The sequence below is a fragment of the Podarcis liolepis genome (assembly GCF_965112155.1).
Source record: "Podarcis liolepis genome assembly, chromosome: 17".
NCBI lineage: Eukaryota > Metazoa > Chordata > Lepidosauria > Squamata > Lacertidae > Podarcis > Podarcis liolepis.
This window is the reverse complement of record NC_139571.1, coordinates 34,115,964-34,138,160: the sequence shown is the minus strand read 5'-3', so window position 1 is coordinate 34,138,160 and position 22,197 is coordinate 34,115,964. Positions and strand designations below refer to the sequence as shown.

Below are 22,197 nucleotides of genomic sequence, written 5' to 3'. Positions count from 1 at the left end.
TTAAGAGCAGTTATAACCCTTTGGACTTTGATCATTATGATAAATGGTTATTAAGGCAGCAGCTCAGGTACAGAGTCACTATAGTTCCCTTCCATGTGTGCTAAGTGAAAACCAGCCCTTGCCAATTTCTTCCTAAGTTATTCTCTTTCTGAAAACAACTTTTTGTCAGGGAACATGTCACATAACGTCGCCCTGAAAGAGAAGAGATTCCTCTTCACGTCTGAGTCTGTTGCTGAGGGACATTCAGGTGAGTGAATGTGTCTTTCCTGTCCAGCAGTTTGGTGAATGCAAAATGTAACTTTCTAATAGCCTCTTCTGAGGCCTCCAATTTCCGAAGGAATGGAAGAGAGTAAGCTTCCAACCATGAATATTTTCAATTTTTGCTCCATCCCCACCTGACGGCTCAGGTGGCTTTCACTGGTCTTAATACAGCAGGTTTAGTGCTTGTTATGTTTGCTCAGTGATGGGTACAGTCTTGCTTTGAACTCTTTAAAAGCATAGCTGTCAATTTTTCCCTTTTCTTGAGAGGATCCTATTCGGAATAAGGGAATTTACCTTTAAAAAAAAGGGAAATGTTGACAACTATGCTTTAAAAGTGCTTTTTTCAATTATTTACAAGAGAGCCTGAAAGCACTGGATGCATAATGCTCTAACAGTCAACTCAGCAAACCGGCGAATGCCTGATCTTCTCACGAAAACACCAGAAGCTGCCCTATACAGTGGTACCTTGGAAGCTGAACAGAATCCGTTCCAGAAGTCCGTTCAACTTCCAAAACGTTCAGGAACCAAGGCGCGGCTTCCAATTGGCTGCAGGAAGCTCCTGTAGCCAATCGGAAGCCGCATAAGCCACGTCAGACGTTCGGGTTCCAAGGAAGGTTCGCAAACTGGAACACTCACTTCTGGGTTTGAGGTGTTCTGAAGCCAAAACTTTAGACTCGCAAGGCGTTTGGGATCCAAGGTATGACTGTACTGAGTCAGACAATTGGTCCATCTAGCACAGTGTTGTCTACACTGACTGGCAGCAACTCCCCCCCCCCCTGGATTTCAGGCACAGGTCTGTCCCAACCTACCTGGAGATGGTGGGGATTGAACCTGAAGCATTATGCATGCAAAGCAAGTGCTCTACCACTGAGGTATGTACGTTCTCAAATGTCATCCCAGTGGTTTCTTTATATAACTGCTTTCTAGCAAACCCAGGTGGATGTTTGATGTACTTGTGGAGGGTATTGTGACCTCTGAAAAGCTCAGAAAAAATGTTGCTTTTAAATAATAATAATAATAATAATAATAATAATAATAATAATAATAACAACAACAACAATACAATGGCGACTCAGCTATACAGCTGCAAATAAAACATTTTAAGTGTGTTTTAAGTGCAGTATACAATGTGATACTAGGTGGCAATGGTGAGCCTTATGGAAAATTCAATGTGTTTTTTAAAATGCTTTTTTATATATACAAAAAAAGCATTTTCAGAACATTTTTTATATGGGCATAGATTCCACCTGGATTGGCTTCCAGGCCAACTAGTGCAGCCTAGGCAGCCTGTTCTTATGCAGTTGACAACTAAATGAATTATAGAAACCTGGCTTATTTTTGTTTTTTTCCTTTCCACCCGTGTAGATAAACTGTGTGACCAGATCAGTGATGCTGTTCTTGATGCTCATATTAAGGTTGATCCAGATGCTAAGGTTGCTTGTGGTAAGTCTCATCTATGGCCTAGCAGAGCAAATTACAGAGGGTTTGTGTTTTGTATTTCGTTACATTTTTGCAGGGTTTTTTTTAAGTGTGCAGTAAAAAATGCAGGTGTTCGTTACTGAGGAAGAAATGGCCTTTCCCCAACAATAAGCTTTATTTCTGGGGAAATAAATATTCCCTTTCCCCCTCTCAAGGTGATGCATCCATTGCAGCTTGAAGCACCTGGTGTACTGCAGCTGGGCAACTATTACTGGCATGTATTGGCCACTTCCTGTGTCAGCACAACTCCTCTGTCCATTTCTGCACTATTTTGAATCCCCGTAACATCTATTTTTCTGACTATTTTAGTAGGTGAACAGCCAAAATGCTTATATTTATTTTTTAGACAATAACGCAGGGGGAAGAACATCAGCAAGACTCCTCACTTCTGTACAGCAGACTACCACTATTATATGTGTGTCCATTTGTGCAACCTTCATTCTAGAACCTAAGCTATTCAACATTACCCAGAATTATAGTGCATTGTCTGCCTAGTTTAATTATAAAGGGGGGGGGTAGCAAAGAGGTGTTCCCCCTGTGTTGTAATTGTATCCCAAGTGGTTGCAAAGAGTCATCATAATTTAAACATTTCAAGCCCAGTGTTGGCTAAATTCTAGACAAAGATTCCACAGTGGAGAGCAGGACCTTAAAGCTAAGGCCTCCATGCTACTAGGAATTAGGTGTTGGAGACAGTACACAACAAAAGGGCTAATGCTGAAATTGTTTTACCAATTGGAAAACAAAAGCTTTATAGCACAATTCTATACACATCCATTAAGGGACGCGGGTGGCACTGTGGGTTAAACCTCAGAGCCTAGGACTTGCCGATCAGAACGTCGGTGGTTCGATCCCCGCAATGGGGTGAGCTCCCGTTGCTCTGTCCCTGCTCCTGTCGACCTAGCAGTTTGAAAGCACGTCAAAGTGCAAGTAGATAAATAGGTACCACTCTGGTGGGAAGGTAAACGGCGTTTCCGTGCGCTGCTGTGGTTCGTCAGAAGCACCTTAGACATGCTGGCCACATGACCCGGAAGCTGTACGCCGGCTCCCTCGGCCTATACAGCGAGATGAACGCCACAACCCCAGGGTCCGCCACGACTGGACCTAATGGTCAGGGGTCCCTTTACCTTTATACACATCCATTAAAACAAAAACAAAATTGTATACACCTGGGCAGTGCTGTTTTTCTCGAAAAAGAGGTGCCAGAACTCACCGTGAACACCGCCCTCATTCTCTTCAAATGGCAGTGGCGCCCACTTGAGAGGTGGCAGAACTGAGCTCTGGCAAGTTTTGGCTGAAAAAATAGCCCTGCTCCTGGGTAAGGGGATATAGAATTATAGCTTTACAGTGCAATCCGAACCATGCTTGCTCAGAAGTAAATTCAGTGGGACATACTTCTAGGACACTGGGATTATAGGGTTGCCATATTTCAAAAAGTAAAAAAAAGGACCCCACACAAATTGTTGAAGACTCTGGAGTTCTTGAGAATTTTTTCTTTTAATGCCACCTTTCGGAAATGCCCCCGGGCATCAATTCAACCTTTGAAATCCTGTTAATGTCCAGGGAAATCAGGACGCATGACAGCCCTATAAGATTAGAAGTGCAGCCTAAACTGTTTAATTATTGAACCAATTAAAATTTGCAGGACTAGTAATAACAGCAGAACCTACACCCTTCAATTTCATGTAGAAGTTGTGTCAGTATCATTTACAAGGGCTGGAAACTTACAGCCAAGGGGGCATATCAAAACATGGCAGGTGATATTGATCACAGACTATTAGCTATTTACTATTAACTGGCTTGGAGCCAGATGGGCAAGGATCACAGAGGACTGCTTACAAAGAGCTTCTTAAGAGCCGTTATAGCCCTTTGGACTTTGATTATTATGATAAATGGTTATTAAGGCAGCAGCTCAGGTACAGAGTCACTCTTTATAGTTCCCTTCCATGCGTGCTGAGTGAAAAGCAGCCCTTGCCGATTTCTTCCTGAAAACAACTTTCTGTCAGGTAACATGTCACATAACGCTCCACCTTTGAAATCCCGTTAATGTCCAGAGAAATAAGGATGCATGACAGACCTATGAGATTAGAAGGGCAGCCTAAACTGTTTAATTATCGAACCAATTAAAGTTTGCAGAACCTATGCCCTTCAAAAATTTGCAGAACCTATGCTCTTGCACTGATCCCATCACCTCCTGGCAAATAGAAGGGGAAGAAATGGAAGCAGTGAGTGATTTTAATTTCTTGGGCTCCATGATCACTGCAGATGGTGACAGTAGCCACGAAATTAAAAGACGCCTGCTTCTTGGGAGAAAAGCAATGACAAACTGAGACAGCAACTTAAAAAGCAGAGACATCACCTTGCCAACAAAGGTCCGTATTGTTAAAGCTATGGTTTTCCCAGTAGTGATGTATGGAAGTGATAGCTGGACCATAAAGAAGGCTGATTGCCGAAGAATTGATGCTTTTGAATTATGGTGCTAGAGGAGACTCTTGAGAGTCCCATGGACTGCAAGAAGATCAAACCTATCCATTCTTAAGCAAATCAGCCCTGAGTGCTCACTGGAAGGACAGATCGTGAAGCTGAGGCTCCAATACTTTGGCCACCTCATGAGAAGAGAAGACTCCCTGGAAAAGACCCTGATATTGGGAAAGATGGAGGGCACAAGGAGAAGGGGACGACAGAGGATGAGATGGTTGGGCAGTGTTCTCGAAGCTACCACCATGAGTTTGACCAAACTGCGGGAGGCAGTGGAAGACAGGAGTGCCTGGCGTGCTCTGGTCCATGGGGTCACGAAGAGTCGGACATGTCTAAACGACTAAACAACAACAACATCCCCTTCAAAATGCAAATGCCCCCCCCAAATTGAAAGGTCTTTAGTTGCAAGTCGTCACCATTACAAAGAAGAATGTTCCATTTGGACAAGGCCCTACTCTGAGTGGATATGTGCCTAATTTCAGGTATCTAGGGCAAGGCCTTAACTAGATGCCTTAAAGATACAAGCAGGGACATAGGTACACACTGTCTATATTGGGGAAAAGAAATATTTTGGGGGGGTGTATACTGGTGTGTGTGTATATATATATATATCAGTATATAACTAGCTTTCTTGAATTATGTTTCTGCAGAATGTGTGGCCAAAACTGGGATGATCTTGCTATGTGGTGAAATTACCTCAAAAGCCATAATTGATTACCAGCAAGTAGTGAGAGACACCCTCCAGAAGATTGGTTATGATGACTCTTCCAAAGGTGGGTTGTGGTACTTGAATAAACCACTGGAGATAGACCAAGTATGGATTCTGTGTAAGAGGAAACAAGTACCGTAGGTACTCATCAGAGCCTCTTGGTGACTATAATGTTATTTTACCTAGAACCTACTCATTTAACAAGCTTCACTAACTGCTGTGAAAGGTGTTGTGTGAAATGGGAAGTTTGAAGCAGCTTCTACATGTTATAAGGAGCATCGTCTCTTTGGAACAGGCATAGGCAAACTCTGCCCTGCCCCCAAATGTTTGGGACTACAATTCCCATCATCCCACCTAGGGATGATGGGAATTGTAGTCCCAAACATCTGGAGGGCTGGAGTTTGCCTATGCCTGCTTTGGAACATGCATGCATTGGCTTGTTCCTCAAACTTTTTTTTTGGCATTCAGCGATGTGACAATAGTGGATGCAATCTAGAGGAGGGTATGCATGTCTGACATTTAAGATAGCAATAAAAAGGTACTGTCTTGTCTAGCAGAAACTTTGGAGAAAACTGAGGACTGTTGAGATGTTTAGGCTTTCTGACGTTTTAATTATATTTTATGTGCTGTTGTAAGATTATTAGTATTAGTAATAGTTGTTTTGAATCCTGCTTTCGGGTTATAAATAAAGGGCACTTCCGATGTCCTGTTTATTGAGCATTCAACTTGATTTGTTTATACATAGCTTGGATGACACTGGCTATTTAATGAGCATTTGTTCTGAATTGTTTCTGGGAAGATTCAACGAAGTTGTGTCGAAACAAGTGTTAGCCCACAGTTTCCAGTGCATTTAGTCATCATTTCCTTTTCTTTTTTTTTTGCAAAAAGTCAGATATTTTATGGTAGCAGGTTTGTTGCGCAAGACCTCACCATCAATTTAAATTACACAACCTGAATATATTGGAATGTGATTGAATCCCACTCAAAATTAGTGACAGCCTGTGCAGTACAATGTGTCTAAATGGTTAAAAGGAGATTGATTGCAACAACTGCTCCTCCTATGACTCAGTGAGTTTTATTTATTTTCCCAGCAATTATGATGTTTAGGTGAAAATGGTAAATGCATTGGCCACCATCAAACAGTGAGTTAAGTGTAATGAAATCCAGATGTAAAAGATACAGAGATGCTGAATTAGAATTAAAATTCAGTTGAAAACCATGCAAAACTCCACCACAAAAGGAATTTAATGTTCAGTCCACCTGGAAATCATACGAACTACTTGCAGGTATCATTCAGAGATTTTTGGAATTAATTAAGTGATTAGTTAATTTGAATTAATTCATTCCAAGCACTGGTGTGATGTGCCAACCAGGCCTCTGCGTCCAAGCCAGTTGCCCGTTATTGTGGCTTGCTATTCACTTCACAGGGTTGGATTACAAGACTTGCACTGTGCTGGTAGCTCTGGAGCAGCAGTGCCATGAGATCAAACAAGCCATCACCGAGGGGAAGACTGGGGATGATATTGGAGCTGGAGACCAGGTAACACGCTTCTGTTTGGGTTCCCACCCTCTTCTAGGAAGCACTTCAGGCCCCTACATTTTCTGTCTGTGACCCCATCTGCGTTGTACATTTAAGGCAGTATCATACTGCTTTAAGTAGTCATTGCTTCCCCCAGAATATCCTGGGAACTGCCTTTTCTTAAGAGTGCTGAAAGTTGTTAAGAGAACCCTCTATCCTCCTCACTGACCTCAAATTTCCAGAGTTCCCTGGAAGGGCGATTGATTCTTCAGCACTCTGGGAATTGTAGCTGTCTCTTGGAAATTGTAGCTCAATTTTAGAGGGAAAGAAGGGGAAGAGGTTAGCTGCCTCACTTCTACCTGTGCATGTGTTGCTTTACAGTGGTACCTCTGGTTGCGAACGGGATCCGTCCCAGAGGCCCATTCACAACATGAAAGGAAAGCAACCCGTGTCTGTGCACGCACAGGTCGTGATTCGCCGCTTCTGCGCATGATGTCATTTTGTGCTTCTGCGCATGCGCGAGCGGCGAAACCCGGAAGTAACCCTCTCCGGTACTTCCGAGTCGCCGCAGGACGCAACCTGAAAAAACGTAACATGAAGCAAACGTAACAAGAAGTATGACTGTATTGCTGACCTGCACTCAGAGTTGTAGAAGAAGCCAATATGCTTATGGTAAATATAGCCATGTGATTTCTAACGCAGGGCTTGATGTTTGGTTACGCCACCGATGAAACTGAGGAGTGCATGCCCCTAACTATCCTTCTTGCGCATAAACTTAACGGGAAGATTAAATCCCTGGAGAGAAATGGAGTTCTGCCCTGGCTTCGACCCGATGGGAAAACACAGGTTGGTATATACCAAGGACTGTCAAATATAATGAGCAGAGCTGAAGTCTGAAATATGTGAGACATGCTTATGTCCCATTGAAATTATCCATTTGAAGGCTCATGTGAACATGGTCAAAGCTATGTTGAAGCTAGAATATTGTAAACAATCAACATATGGATACCGTTCATCCCTGGCCTAGTGTAGACAACTGGCAGAGCCAAGTTGTATCAAGCTTTTGCTGGGCTCTACAGCTTCACCCAACAAACTGTTCGTCTGTTTGAATCATACCCTATGAACATAAATCAAGCCCTGCTGGGTCAGGCCAGAGGTCCATCCTCCACTTCAGCATCCTGTTCTCAAAGCGGCCAAGGCAACTTCCTGTGTCCCAGCTAAAGTCACAGTGATCTGTGTGACCTCTGCTTTCTTTTCTGCAGGATAGAATGCTGATCCGATATCCTACCTGTAGATTGGGTTTAATAAACATTGCTTATCCTTTAGCTTCCACAGTCCATCAATCCTGACTACTACGGTAGTAAGCTAGCTGGTTAGGTAAAGGTAAAAGTAAAGTACCCTTGGACAGTTAATTCCAGTCAAAGGCAACTATGGGGTTGCAACACTCATCTTGCTTTCAGGCCGAGGAAGCCGGCATTTGTCCACCAACAACTTTCCGGGTCGTGTGGCCAGCATGACTAAACCGCTTCTGGTGCAATGGAACAGAAACCAGAGCGCACGGAAACACCGTTTACCTTCCCGCCACAGTGGTACCTATTTATCTACTTGCACTGGTATGCTTTCGAACTGCTAGGTTGGCAGGAGCTGGGAAAGAGAAATGGGAGCTCATTGCATCGTGGGGATTCAAACCGCTGGCCTTCCAATCGGAGAGCCCAAGAGGCTCAGTGGTTTAGACCACAGCTCCACCTGCATCCCCTTTGCTAGCTGGTTAGCAGCAGGTGGATGAATCTTTATTGATATACAGTGGTGCCTCGCAAGACGAAATTAATTCGTTCCGCGAGTTTTTTCGTCTTGCGAAGCACGGTTTTGGAAAAGTTTTCAAAAACCTCAAAAAAGGCTACCACACCGTGTGCTATGAGTTGCTCCTCGAAGTCAAGTCGCAACTGTATTAACGGTTTTAAGAAAAAGGAAACAAACTTGCAAGACGTTTCCGTCTTGCGAAGCAAGCCCATAGGGAAATTCGTCTTGCGAAGCAACTCAAAAAACCAAAAACCCTTTCGTCTAGCGAGTTTTCCGTCTTGCGAGGCATTCGTCTTGCGAGGTACCACTGTGCCAGGATAGCATTCTCTGCACAATATTCCAAGTAGTCGGTGGCTACTGACCTTGATGGCTGTGTTCTTCCTTCACTGCTGAAAGCAGTATTTTACTGAATATCAGTTTCTGGAAACTACAGGATGGGAGAGTGCTCTTGGACCTCAGATCCTGCTTGCAGGAATTTGGTTAGCGACTGTGAGAACAGGATCCTGGACCAGATGGGTCATTGGCTGGATCCAGACACTCTTATTATGTTCTTATTGTCCATACCGATTCATGTCTGCATTGCAGTAAAAGGAAAATTAAAGTGACTAATAGAAAGGTTCTATTGGGAGTTCGGTGGAACTTACTTTTTAGGATCAGGATGCAATAAAATAATGCAACATAAGATAGCGGAAGATAGATGAAAAACAAAACAGTAGCTCAGGCTTGTTCAGCAGAGTTGTATAAAGTGGCGGAAGCAAAAAATATAACTGTTTAAACCTACGGCCAATCTTGTAGGTCACGATGGAATACCGAGAAGTCGGCGGTGCGCTGGAGCCAATCCGAGTGCACACCTTGGTCATTTCTGTACAACACGCTCCTGGGGTGCCATTGCAGAAAATACAGAAAGAGCTGATGGACAAAGTTGTGAAAGAAGTGGTTCCAGCAAAATACCTGGATGAAAACACAGTCTATCACCTCCTGCCGAGTAAAGCCTTTCTAGCAGGTGGTCCTAAGGTATTGTACCCTTAACCTCCAAACCTCTAGATATACAATAATGAGAGAGAGAGAGAGAGAGAGAGAGAGAGAGAGAGAGAGAGAGAGAGAAAGCATGAATTTGATTGGTTTTTCATTTGCCCTGCCTCTTTCTATGGGGAAACTGCTGTTTGCCGCTGAATCAGAACAAATGTCAATCTGCAGGGGGGGGGGGGACATTTGCCAAAGCTAGTAAATGAGATAGAGCACAACCCCAATGCAACAAACAAAGTACCGCAAGGTTACCAGGCTACTGCTTGATTTAAATCTTAAATTTCTACCCTTGTTTGTAGTTTCCCTTTAACCTGAGGCTGCTTAAAAAAGACATTTGTGCTCCAAACAGTTTGTGCGTGTGTGGTACCACTGTTGTAGTGGAATCCTATACATGCCTCCTCAAAAGTATGCCCTGTTGATTTATGTTTACACCTAGATAAGTGGGCATGGGATTGCAATCCCGGTGCCAGGCTTTTTACACTGCAATGACATATTGAAGCGGTTATGATCTTGAGAGATGAATTTGACACTCTTATTGTTAGCAAAGTAAACATCCTGGTGATTTTTTTTATTTACTGTATTACTGCTCTATAAGACTCACTTTTTCCCTCGTGAAAAGTAAGGGGAAATGTGTGTGTGTCTTATGGAGCGAATGCAGGCTGCGCAGCTATCCCAGAAGCCAGAACAGCAAGAGGGATTCAGAATATTTTTTTTCTTGTTTTCCTCCTCCAAAAACTAGGTGCGTCTTATGGTCTGGTGCGTCTTATAGAGCGAAAAATACAGTATTTAAAAAATGTATTTCTTTTCTTTTCAGGCTGATGCTGGCCTGACTGGCAGAAAGATCATTGTGGATACCTATGGAGGCTGGGGTGCTCATGGAGGGGGTGCTTTTTCGGGGAAAGATCCCTCCAAAGTTGATCGTTCAGGAGCCTATGCAGCTCGCTGGGTGGCAAAGTCCCTGGTGAAAGCAGGCCTTTGCAGGAGAGTATTGGTGCAGGTAAGAGGGGGCCAGTGGAGCCTTGGACCAAATGTGGGGGAATTGCACAACAGAGATGAAACCCAGTATGTTTGGAGGAAAGCCTTTATGCTGAGTTCTGCCTGATTAAAAACTGCTTGGGACAACTCTGCACCGCGGGTAACCTTAGGTGGTGTACACACTGCCGTTTACTCTGCATCCAATGAGCTCTCACCAGTTGTTTGGGAAGCGGTAAAAGGTAAAGGTAAAGGGACCCCTGACCATTAGATCCAGTCGTGGCCGACTCTGGGGTTGCGGCGCTCATCTCGCTTTATTGGCCGAGGGAGCCGGCGTACAGCTTCCGGGTCATGTGGCCAGCATGACTAAGCCGCTTCTGGCGAAGCAGCGCACGGAAATGCCATTTACCTTCCTGCCGGAGGGGTACCTATTTATCTACTTGCACTTTGACGTGCTTTCGAACTGCTAGGTTGGCAGGAGCAGGGACTGAGCAATGGACACTCACCCTGTCGTGGAGATTTGAACTGCCGACCTTCTGATTGGCAAGCCCTAGGCTGTGGTTTAACCCACAGCGCCACCTGGTACAGCCATTCATGTCTATCCTGTTGTTTCTTACTAAGTGCTGCTTTTCTGATCTGTTGTTCCCAAAACCAAATTTGAGCTGAGCTGAGAAAAAGCATGACCTAATGCTGTTTTAAGCCAGCAATGTGTGCACATCCTAAGTCTCGTTAGAGGAGATAGTGAAAAACTGTCCTAGGCTGTCTTTATTGAGTAGCACCAAATCTTTCCCTTGATAGAGTTGGCTTGAAACATTCGAAGAACTCTGTTTGCAGCTTTCCTCCCCTTGGATTTTTCTATAGCTGTTACTGATTTTCTATTTGCGAATCAAGGTTATCTTCCAGTCAGCATCCTTAGTCAATGGGAACCATTGCGATGTTACAAATGCTGCGTTTATTGTGGACATTTTTTCAACTGTGTGATAAACAACAGGGTTAATTGCATTCATAAAATGTATTAATTTTATGGGGGTGTGGGTACCTAAGTACATAACTGCTGTGCCTCATGTTGGTACTATGGATAGCACAGATTATACCAGTGTTTCTTCAAATCCTCTAATTATTAAGGGGTCCCTTTTCTGAATGAAACTTGGAGAGATGCTTCACACTTGCATCCAAAGTTGTTTAAAAAGAGTCAGTGTGGTGTGGTTGAGAGAAAGTGTTGGACTTAGACAAGGGCAACCCTGGTTCAGGTATCCATTGATAAAGTAACCAGGAACAGATCCCAAGCTGTAATGCTATCAGTTCATATGAACTCAAATACTCTTCAGCTACAGCGAACTTCTCTATCCTTCAGCTGTCTTACGCAATTGGATTGAGTCACCCACTGGCCATCTCGGTGTTCCATTACGGTACTTCGGACAGATCAGAAGATGAGCTGCTGGATATCATTCAGAAGAACTTTGACCTTCGCCTTGGGCCAATCATAAGGTTTGCCCTTTTAAAAATGGATCTTTGGATGCCTACGGTAAAGTTTTCCCTTCAGATGAGAGACCAAGAATGTGTCCTCGCCTTAAGAGTGCACCCAGTGGATTTCTCACTTTGAAGAGAGGTCAGGATTCAACCCGCTACAAGAGTTTGCTTGTGGACTCTTTAGATAGCGTTTGTTAGTCCCGTGCTACACCTGGTGGGCTCAGCCCAACTTAGAAGAGAGGACCCATAAGAGCTCTAAACTAATCAGGAAAACCTTCTAGAGAACCTAAGTTCCATTCTTATCTCAGATGGTTGGAATAAGATGGTCTGAAATAATGGAGCGTTTGTCCCTACTACCATCATTCAGTCCATTTATCTGAATGGAACGGAACTCCCTTCTGTTTACAGTGGTGCCTCGCAAGACGAAAAGAATCCGTTCTGTGATTCTCTTCGTCTAGCGGTTTTTTCGTCTTGCGAAGCAAGCCCATTGAAGGATTAGCGGATTAGCGCTATTAGCGGCTTTTAGAAGCTTATCTGCTGATCGGATCAGCTGATAAGCGGCTTAGCGGCTTAGGAAAAGGGGGGGGAGGAAAAAAAACCAGCAGGAACTCGCAAGACATTGTCGTCTTGCGAAGCAAGCCCATAGGAAATTTGTTTTGCGAAGCACCTCCAAAACGGAAAACTCTTTCGTCTAGCGAGTTTTCCGTCTTGCGAGGCATTCGTCTTGCGGGGCACCACTGTATTCTAGTCATATGTGAGGAAAAGGTAAAAGAGCTCGCCATCTGAAAAACCCTTAAGGAAGAAGGTTAAAAGTAAAAAAAAAAACCTACTTGACCCATTCAAGATGTGGCGTTGTCTGCCTTCATTCATCCCATCCCATCCCAATCAGGACATCTGAAGCTTCAGCAATGAAACAGTTTAGACAGAGCTTACATAGAAGCTGGGGGTTCCACCCATTCCTAGCTCTCAGACAGGCCCTGATCTGAGCAGGTGCTTTCACACTGTTCCCCTTACTTCTGAGTAGCCTCGCGTGAAGTGTGGTGGCTCTGAAGCCACTTAGGATTTCTCTGCTAGTCTTGTGAGGTAACAGAAATATGTTTTCTTTGCCTACAGAGAACTGAACTTGAAGAGTCCCATTTATCAACAGACTGCATGCTACGGGCATTTTGGAAGAGAAGAATTTACCTGGGAACAACCTAAAAAGCTTGTTTACTAGTTATGGGTTGCTTCCAGATTGGCATTTATTGTGGAATACAACAAATTACTCACAGTATCCACACAACATTGTTGGCATCAAAATGCAGCCTGTATTAATTCCTGCACTGAATCTGGGTTTACCCTTTTCAGAAAAACCAGATTATGGTTTTAAAAAATGTTGACTCTCAAAAAGAAGGGGGGCAAGGTTTGAAAGAAGGCAATCAAATCTAAAGTGTCCGGAGGAATAAAATGTGAAGTTTCTGCGAATAAGTCATTTTATAAGCTTTTAAATATAACTTCATTACTTTTCTGTGCCTCGTTGATTTTTATTAGGGTAATGGTTTGAAAGTAGAACAGGTCCCGGGCTGCAGTATGAAAGAACAAAAGTTCACCACCTTACTGAAGCTAAGCAGGTCTGGGGGTGGTTTGTGTCTGGATGGGCGACTGTCTGGGAACTACATGTACATTGCCATGGGTTCCATGACAGAAGAAAGGTGGAATAGGAATATAAGAAAATAAAATTATGTGTGTTTGTGTGTGTGTGTGTGTGTAGGTAGGTAAGGTAAAGGTAAAGGGACCCCTGACCATTAGGTCCAGTCGTGACCAACTCTGGGGTTGTGACACTCATCTCGCTTTATTGGCTGAGGGAGCCGGCGTACAGCTTCCGGGTCATGTGGCCAGCATGACTAAGCTGCTTCTGGTGAACCAGAGCAGCACACGGAAACACCGTTTACCTTCCCACCGGAGCGGTACCTATTTATCTACTTGCACTTTGACGTGCTTTCGAACTGCTAGGTTGGCAGGAGCAGGGACCGAGCAACAGGAGCTCACTCCGTTGTGGGGATTCGAACCACCGACCTTCTGATTGGCAAGTCCTAGGCTCTGTGGTTTAACCCACAGCGCCACCCGCGTCCCGTGTAGGTAGGTACAATGAGGCAAAGCAGTATGGATGCTTGTTTGAAGTGTATGCTCATGAAAGAAAAAGCAGCTGGAGGAGGGCAAGTTAAATCAGGAAAATTTACCTATACCCACTCTTTCACCACCAGTTCTCCAGGCAAATCAACAGGCTTATGAAGAATGGGCAAACACAGTCCATGCATTCCTTCTTTTCTGCAGGAGAATTCTTTTGTCTGGAATTTTAAAAAGATAAGCCAAATCGTTTTTCCGATTCAGCTAACGGGGATAGTTGCAGAGCAGGACTAACAGGAAGTAGTCCTCTTTGGGTTGGGTTCAGGAGCCACAGATTCCCTATTTGTTTTACACCTGACACCAAGAGAAGTTTGCCCTGGAACACAGAATCATAGAACTGTAGAGTTGGGAGGGACCACGAGGGTCATCTAGTCCAGCCCCCTGCAATCCGGGAATCTTTTGCCCAATGGGGGCCTCAGACCCATGACCCTGGTATTAAGAGTCTTGTATGCATTTCTTTTCTCAAGGTGAGTGAAGTTTTTGTTTTGCTTAATAACTATGGGTGAAATGGTTGCTGGTCTCTGATCATGCCTAAAATGACTTTCTTTTGCAAAAGATATTATTCCCTGTTCAAAGGGGAATTTGGGCAAGTCTTATACAGTAACCTGTTTTCTTGCACCAGGAGCAGTGGAAGAACTCACCTAGGAAGCTACCTTACAACAGGTTGAATCATTTGTCCATCAAATCCCATATTTCTTAGTCTGATTGACAGCACCTCTTTGGGGTCTCGTCCAGTGTTGTTTACATTGCCTACTATGTAATCCTTTTAACAGCAGGTGCCAGGGACTGGGCCTGATAACTTTTGCTTGCAAATCATATACTCTACTAGAATTAGGATACAACCCCTCGTCTCTCTTAGCCTGCTGCAGTAAGATATCTAAGTGGCTGAAAGATTGCCCGAGGCAGGATGTTAAGTGGTAACTCTTTGGAAAGAAACAAACTATATTGCACTCAAAATGTTTGATCAGGACTGCAGTCATGGTAAAGGTAAAGTAAAGGTAAAGGGACCCCTGAGCATTAGAATCATAGAATCATAGAGTTGGAAGAGACCACAAGGGCCATCGAGTCCAACCCCCTGCCAAGCAGGAAACACCATCAGAACACTCCTGACATTAGGTCCAGTTGTGACTGACTCTGGGGTTGCGGTGCTCATCTCGCTTTATTGGCCAAGGGAGCTGGCGTACAGCTTCCGGGTCATGTGGCCAGCATGACTAAGCCACTTCTGGCGAACCAGAGCAACACACAGAAACGCTGTATACCTTCCCGTCAGAGCCGTACCTATTTATCTACTTGCAGTTTGACATGCTTTTGAACTGCTAGGTTGACAGGAGCAGGGACTGAGCAACGGGAGCTCACCCCGTCGTGGGGATTCGAACCGCCGACCTTCTGATTAGCAAGTCCTAGGCTCTGTGGTTTAACCCACAGCGCCACCCGTGTCCCACAGTCATGGTACGTCAGCACAAAATATCACTGAAGTGCATAGGCGCCGACTCCATGGGGCTTGAGGGGGCTCGAGCCCCCTCAAAAAAATTTTTGGGGGGGCTCAGCCCCCCCAATAATCTCGGGCGGGCGCCCTTCCAGCAGAGCGCCGCCGCCGTCCCCCGCCTCCTCCTCACCTGCTCCTTCGCCAGCCAGCCAGCCGCGCGCCCTAATCGGAGGCACTGCCGGAAATCCCGCGAGAACAGGGGAATCCCGACTGGCCACACCTCCCAACCAGCCAATCGGCTGGCTGGGGGGCGTGGCTTGCCCTATTTAGGGCCGGAGCCACTTTATTTGCATATTCATGAGCTTATTTATTATTCATGAGCTTTCCCGGGCCCCCCCAATATTTTTTCTAAGTCCGCGTCCCTGCTGAAGTGCTCTGTTTGAGTTTATTGGTATTTTATATTAATTTGGAATCACAAGATGCAGTCACTGGCACTAGCTTAGCTGGCTTTTTAGAAGAATTAGAACAATTCATAGAGAAGAATAGGTTTGGCAACCCTTGTTGGCATGATACCCAAATGGATACCCTTTGTTCAGTGCCAGTGTACCTCAGAATACCCCATACCCGATACGGGATGTGGCCATGACGTTCTTGTCCTGCTTGTGAACATGCAGGGGTATCTAGCTGGCGGCTGGAACCAGAAAAATGAAATAGACAGGGCAATTCATCCGAACCAGCGAAGCTATTCTTAGGGCTGCTATCCTATGCATGCTTACTGGGGGTGTAAACCTATTGAAATCAATAGGACTTCCTTCCGCAAAAAGCAAGCACAGTAGTGGGCTGTAGGTAAGGAAGCTTATGACGGGGTCCTTGAATATTACAGAAGCCCTCTGAGTACAGGGGTCAGCAAACTTTTTCAGCAGGGGGCCAGTCCACTGTCCCTCAGACCTTGTGGGGGGCCGGACTATATTTTGGGGGGAAAATGAATGAATTCCTATGCCCCACAAATAACCCAGAGGTGCATTTTAAATAAAAGCACACATTCTACTCATGTAAAAACACCAGGCGAGCCCCACAAATAACCCACAGGTGCATTTTAAATAAAAGCACACGTTCTACTCATGTAAAAACACGCTGATTCCTGGACCGTCCGCGGGCCGGAATTAGAAGGCGATTGGGCTGGATCCGGCCCCCGGCCCTTAGTTTGCCTCCCCATGCTCTGAGTATATGCGATTGCATCATCAGAATTGCAGCACTTCGTCATCGGTTGCAGCAAGAGCTACAGGATACACCAAGCGTGGGCGCGGCAAATACCAGAGCAAGCCGGTAGCACAGATAGGAAGCTAATTCGAACTCTGGAAGGAGGCGGGGCGAAGGGCGTGGCTAGGGCGCCAGAAGCCGGCTTGCGTTCTGGCGGAAGAGGCGCGTTTCGTGACATAGGGACCATAGACTCGAAAATCAAGAATGACAACTTCGTGTACAGAGGGGACGACTTTTATTGTAATGCAACCCCGGCGTAATACAACACCTGGCTTGCCAGTAGTACATATGAAAGTGATCCAGCGCCGGAGTCCTAGTATACCACAAGCTCCCCCCCCCCAATTTTTAAAAATTAATTTTCCAAATTTACAACAGAAATAACATACAAAACACAAAAAAGAAAACACATTACAATACTAAAGAGAAAAACAAAAAACAAACAAATAAAAACACTTATTAATTCTAACCTAATTTAACTTTCATTGTTAACTGACTTCCTCGAATCCCCCCTAACTGAATTTCATTGTATAGTATACCACAAGCTTTGCATGAGTCCACAGTGTGATACAGCAGCAAAAAAAAAAAAAAAAGTAAATGCTGTTTTAGACTGCATCAATAGAAGTACAGTGGTACCTCGGGTTACATACGCTTCAGGTTACATACACTTCAGGTTACAGACTCTGCTAACCCAGAAATAGTGCTTCAGGTTAAGAACTTTGCTTCAGGATGAGAAGAGAAATTGTGCTCCAGCGGCGCAGCAGCAGCAGGAGGCCCCATTAGCTAAAGTGGTGCTTCAGGTTAAGAACAGTCCTCCGGAACGAATTAAGTACTTAACCCGAGGTACCACTGTATAGTGTTCAGATCAAGGATCCTGCTCTATTTCTCCTTAGCCAGACCACACCTGGATTACTGTGTCCAATTCTGGGTGCCACAATTTGAGAAGGATATTAACAAGTTGGAATGTGTACAGTGGAGGGTGACCAAGCTGATCACGGGTCTGGAAACCTGATGAGGAACGGTTTAAAGAGCTGGGTATGTTTAGCCTGGAAAAGAGGATACTGAGAGGAGATATGATAGCCATCTTCAAATATCTAAAGAGCTGTCACATGGAAGAAACTTGTTTTCTTCTGCTCCAGAGGCTAGGACCTGAACCAGTGGCTTCAAGTTACAAGAAAGGAGTCTCAAACACCAGGAAGCACTTTCTGAGAGTAATATCTGTTCAGTAGTGGAACAATCTTCCACAATAAGTGGCATATTCTCTTTCCTTGGAAGTTTCAAAACAGAAGTTGGATAGCCATCTGTCATGGATGCTTTAATAGAGATTCCTGCATTGCATGTGATCAGATGACCCTCAGGGTCCTATCCAACTCTCCAATTCTACGATCATTGGGATTGCAGTGTTCCTCTCCCATTAGTGTGCATGCAAGGATCGCCCTGTGAACAGGTCAAACTGAGGTTCCCAAGTCAAACCAGTGGCATATCTCCTATTCTTTTCCACTATCAATTTCCAATGCAAAATTATACAGTCATACCTCATGTTATAGGGCACGCGGGTGGCGCTGTGGGTTAAACCACAGAACCTAGGACTTGCCGATCAGAAGGTCGGCGGTTCGAATCCCCGTGACTGGGGGAGCTCCCATTGCTTGGTCCCTACTCCTGCCAACCTAGCAGTTTGAAAGCACATCAAAGTGCTTCCACCGGGAAGGTAAACAGCGTTTCCGTGTGCTGCTCTGGTTTGCCAGAGTCATGCTGGCCACATGACCTGGAAGCTGTCTGTGGACAAACGTTGGCTCCCTCGGCCAATAAAGCAAGATGAGCACCGCAACCCCAGAGTCGGTCACGACTGGACCTAATGGTCAGGGGTCCCTTTACCTTTACCTTTTTACCTCATGTTATGTTTCCTTCATGTTATGTTCTTTCAGGTTACATCCTGCGGTGACCCAGAAGTACCAGAAAGGGTTACTTCCGGGTTTCGCCGCTCATGTATGCGCAGAAGCACAAAATGATGTCACACACATGCGCAGAAGTACCGAATCGCAACATGTGCATGCGCAGACGCGCAGCTGTGGGTTGCACTTTTTTCATGTTGCGAACGGGCCTCCGGAACAAATCCCATTTGCAAACAGAGGTACCACTGTATATTGGGCACAGGGCCCTCCCACCCAGGAGGCAAGGTGAGGCAACCGCCTCAGGCATCAGGTTCCATAGTACTGGCAGATCCCAATGCAGAGCTTTTATCCCTGCCCCCCCCTTCCTGTTGTAGATCTTCGCTCCCCCTTCTTTCCTGGTGGGGAGGGCAGGTCATCATTTTGCGGTTCGCCTCTGGTGCCGAATAGTCTTGGACCGTGGACTCCTTGAATAAACATCCACAAATTTATTAGTTGAACACATGACAGATGAGGCAATGATATGTACAATTTTATAACATGCAGAGAACAATATGTGCAAAGAATTCAGAGAGGGGAGCTGAGGGAAGTCCTTGTTGGAGGTGGAGACGGAGGGATGGGGGGAAATAATGCAATTTATTATTTGGATTTTTAATTTGGTATGTTGAAAGTGTTTAATGTTGCTGTTGTTTAGTCATGTCCAACTCTTCGTGACCCCATGGACCAGAGCACACCAGGCACTCATGTCTTCCACTGTTTCCCACAGTTTGGTCAAACTCATGCTTCGAGAACACTGTCCAACCATCTCGTCCTCTGTCGTCCCCTTCTCCTTGTGCCCAAAGTATTGGAGCCTCAGCTTCAGGATCTGTCCTTCCAGTGAGCACTCAGGGCTGATTTCCTTCAGAAAGGAGAGGTCTGATCTTCTTGCAGTCCATGGGACCCTCGAGAGTCTCCTCCAGCACCAGAATTCAAAAGCATCAATTCTTCGGCGATCAGCCTTCTTTATAAAAATTATTAAAAAAGAAAAGTCTTGGGCCGGCCCTGTGTGAGGCTCGCTTGGCCCCCGAGGAGCCCTGGCAAACGGCGACGCGGCCCCCGTTGGTGCTGCTTTCAACTCGGTGCCCGGAATCAGGTAGCGCGCCGACCGCTCTTCGACTTTCTCTCTCTATAACCCCTTGCCCACGCGCGTAGGAGGGGAAATCTCCCCTGGAGCTGCGGGGCGGAGCTAGGAGGCGAATGTAGGCGGGGCGAGCGCGTTCGCCCCTCCTCCTCCTCCTCCGACGAGCGTCGTTGGCGGAAACGGGTTTCGGCAATGGGCTGAGGGAGAGGAGGGAGGCGGGGGCGGCGGGGAGTACGGTGGCCGCGGAGGGTCAGGATTGGCGCTCGTGAAGCGGCAGGAGCGGGAGCGGCCGAAGGAACCGGCCTGGCGATCTGCTTGGTCCTGGGAGCGCCAGTCCCCGGCTGCTGCTGCTGCGCCGGGCGGAGTTGGCCATGTCGCTGCTGCAGTCGGCGCTGGAGTTCCTGGCGGGGCCCGGCTCCCTGGGGGCCGCCAGCCGGGACCAGAACGACTTCGTGGGGCAGGTGGTGGAGATGGGCGAGATGAAGCTGCGGATCAAGAAGGTCATCGCCGAAGGTGGGCGGGCGAGGCGGGGCGGGGGGGGGGCCCTTCGGGGGCGCAGGGGGGCGATCTCGGGGGCTGGGGGGGGCAGAGTGAGGTGGTGACCCCCAGGTACTTTCTCGGCACCCCCTTTCCCTCCACCCCTTTCCCCCTTCAACAGCCTCTTCCTCGTCTCTCTCCTCCCCACTCCTCATTTTATTAATTGCAGTGAACGCCTTAGAAATACCCAACCTAAGGCAGGAAATCGGTGAAAAACAAACAATAAAATCAATAGTTTAAGAAGTAAGTCCACTTCCACACCTGCTTTGTTACCTTTCTCTTCCTGTTTTTTTCCTGCTCAATAATTATAATACTAAAATCAGGCACTGTACAGCAATGGAGAACGAAACAGGCCCTCCCAGCAGGCTGCGAATCTAAAGTTTGGCAGGAATGGAAAGTAAAAGGGAAGGAGGGTCTTGCAGGTGCAGGAAGGTAGGGCTGGTAATCGCCACTCACAAAAGCTCCAGTGTTCAGTGGCCGATACTCTTCCCAGCAGGGACATAAAATGGTGGGCAGAGTCTCATCCGGCTAGGATCAGGGCCCAGTAAGGAAGGTGGCAATTTTCTATCAGTTGTTTGGTGTCAACATATTACAACTTAATTCCCTGACAACTTAATTATAACAGCTTAATTCTCTTCTGGAATTTGCCTTCCCATTTCCATTATTAAGGAGCTGTTACTGTTTTACAGAGCTCCATAAAGGTTTGCCAACTTCTTTTTTTCTGGCCAGGACTCCTCTGTCTCCAGGAGCTGTTTGACAAGATCTGTATCTGGCGAAGCTTTTGCTGCATGGAGCTAAACACTGGGGGAAACTTGGCTATTTGTCTGCTTCATGTTGCTGTTGAAGACAGGCTGAATCATACCAACTAGGATAGTTATGCGGTAGATCCCCCACCCCCGTTGAATGGTTGTGGGTAAAGTGAAGAGAGGGCCCTAGATACTGGGGTTGGTTTAGCTTAGCTAACACAGAACATCACTGGTGCAATTTGGAGCTACCTTTATGTACAAGTCTCCATGTACAAGTGATGTGTTTGGGCTTGGAAGATACAACATTCAGAAGCTTCCATGAAATATGCGCACGGGACAAGTGTCATGTCTACACGTCTGGAAGCTTCTGCTTGTTGGGACTTCCAAACCCAAATGCGTATAGTACGTAAAGCATATGAGTAACTTTGACACATATGTCAGATGCGTGTGTTTGTGGTGTAGTGGTTAAGAGCGGTGGACTCGTAATCTGGTGAACTGGGTTCGCTCCTCCACATGCAGCTGTTGGGTGACCTTGGGCCAGTCACACTTCTCTGAAGTCTCTCGGCCCCACTCACCTCACAGAGTGTTTGTTGTGGGGGAGGAAGGGAAAGGAGAATGTTAGCCGCTTTGAGACTCCTTTGGGTAGTGATAAAGCGGGATATCAAATCCAAACTCTTCTACACCTATAGAGGGGCAAAAGCCGCCTGTAAACCCTTCCTCTTATGTTTGTGGTGACAGAGAGCACATTATACAGCAGGGGTCAGCAAACTTTTTCAGCAGGGGACTGGTCCACTGTCCCTCAGACCTTGTGGGGGGCCAGACTATAATTTTTTTGGGGGGGGATGACCCAAGAGTACCATGAGCCCCGGTGGCTGCTTACCTATGTCTTTGTGAGCAGCAGGGGCTAGCGGTGACAGGACGAAGGGCTCCGGAGAGGAGCTGCTTTAAATGGCAACTGCTCGAGCGCTCTGCTGCTGGTGCCAACAAAGTCCAGCCCCCTTCCTCCTCTAGGCAGGGCAGGGAGAAGCCAGGAGGAGGGAGGGAGGAGGTGCTGCCTCTGCCATTGTGTGAAGGAGAGGGAAAGAGCGCACGCATGCTGGCCGTCCGCGGGCCGTATCCAGAAGGCAGTTGGGCCTGATCCGGCCCGTGGGCCTTAGTTTGCCGACCCATGTTATACAGTATCTGTGTCACCCCGTAGCATTGCTGTTACTGTTTCAGCGTTGGTAGTAGCAACTGTGAACCTAGCTCTCTCTGAATTGGAGGTCTCCTGAATAATTAACTCAGTTTTGTGTTTGTCCCTGTGTAAATGTATATACAAGATGGTTAGCTGCAGACTTCTTCCCTG

At 46.1% G+C, this 22,197-nt stretch overlaps 2 protein-coding genes across 4 annotated transcripts in view; both read left to right on the top strand.

Annotated features, from left to right (window-relative positions):
* The first annotated feature begins 66 nt into the window (after positions 1 to 66).
* LOC310696241 (S-adenosylmethionine synthase-like) lies at positions 67 to 13,218 on the top strand. The gene is made up of 9 exons (XM_083481549.1): positions 67 to 247; positions 1,627 to 1,704; positions 4,866 to 4,988; positions 6,352 to 6,464; positions 7,146 to 7,289; positions 9,039 to 9,257; positions 10,084 to 10,266; positions 11,596 to 11,729; positions 12,825 to 13,218. Exons 1-9 carry the CDS (start codon positions 175 to 177, stop codon positions 12,925 to 12,927), a joined length of 1,170 nt encoding a protein of 389 aa, XP_083337675.1. The 5' UTR covers positions 67 to 174; the 3' UTR covers positions 12,928 to 13,218.
* A 6,500-nt stretch (positions 13,219 to 19,718) lies between these two features.
* Positions 19,719 to 22,197, top strand: part of GAK (cyclin G associated kinase) — a 76,593-nt gene continuing 74,114 nt past the window's right edge. For all 3 annotated transcript variants that reach the window (XM_083481367.1, XM_083481366.1, XM_083481365.1), the window contains exon 1: positions 19,719 to 20,082. In XM_083481367.1, coding sequence (XP_083337493.1) covers positions 19,941 to 20,082 — 142 coding nt within the window. In that variant the 5' untranslated portion in view covers positions 19,719 to 19,940. The remainder of the gene's footprint in view (positions 20,083 to 22,197) is intronic.

Coding starts and splice junctions, on each gene's coding strand:
- LOC310696241 (XM_083481549.1), top strand. CDS start 175: ATGTCACATAACGTCGCCCTGAAAGAGAAGAGATTCCTCTTCACGTCT. Junction 1,705..4,865: donor AGATGCTAAGGTTGCTTGTG/GTAAGTCTCATC, acceptor ATGTTTCTGCAG/AATGTGTGGCCAAAACTGGG. Junction 7,290..9,038: donor GACCCGATGGGAAAACACAG/GTTGGTATATAC, acceptor CCAATCTTGTAG/GTCACGATGGAATACCGAGA.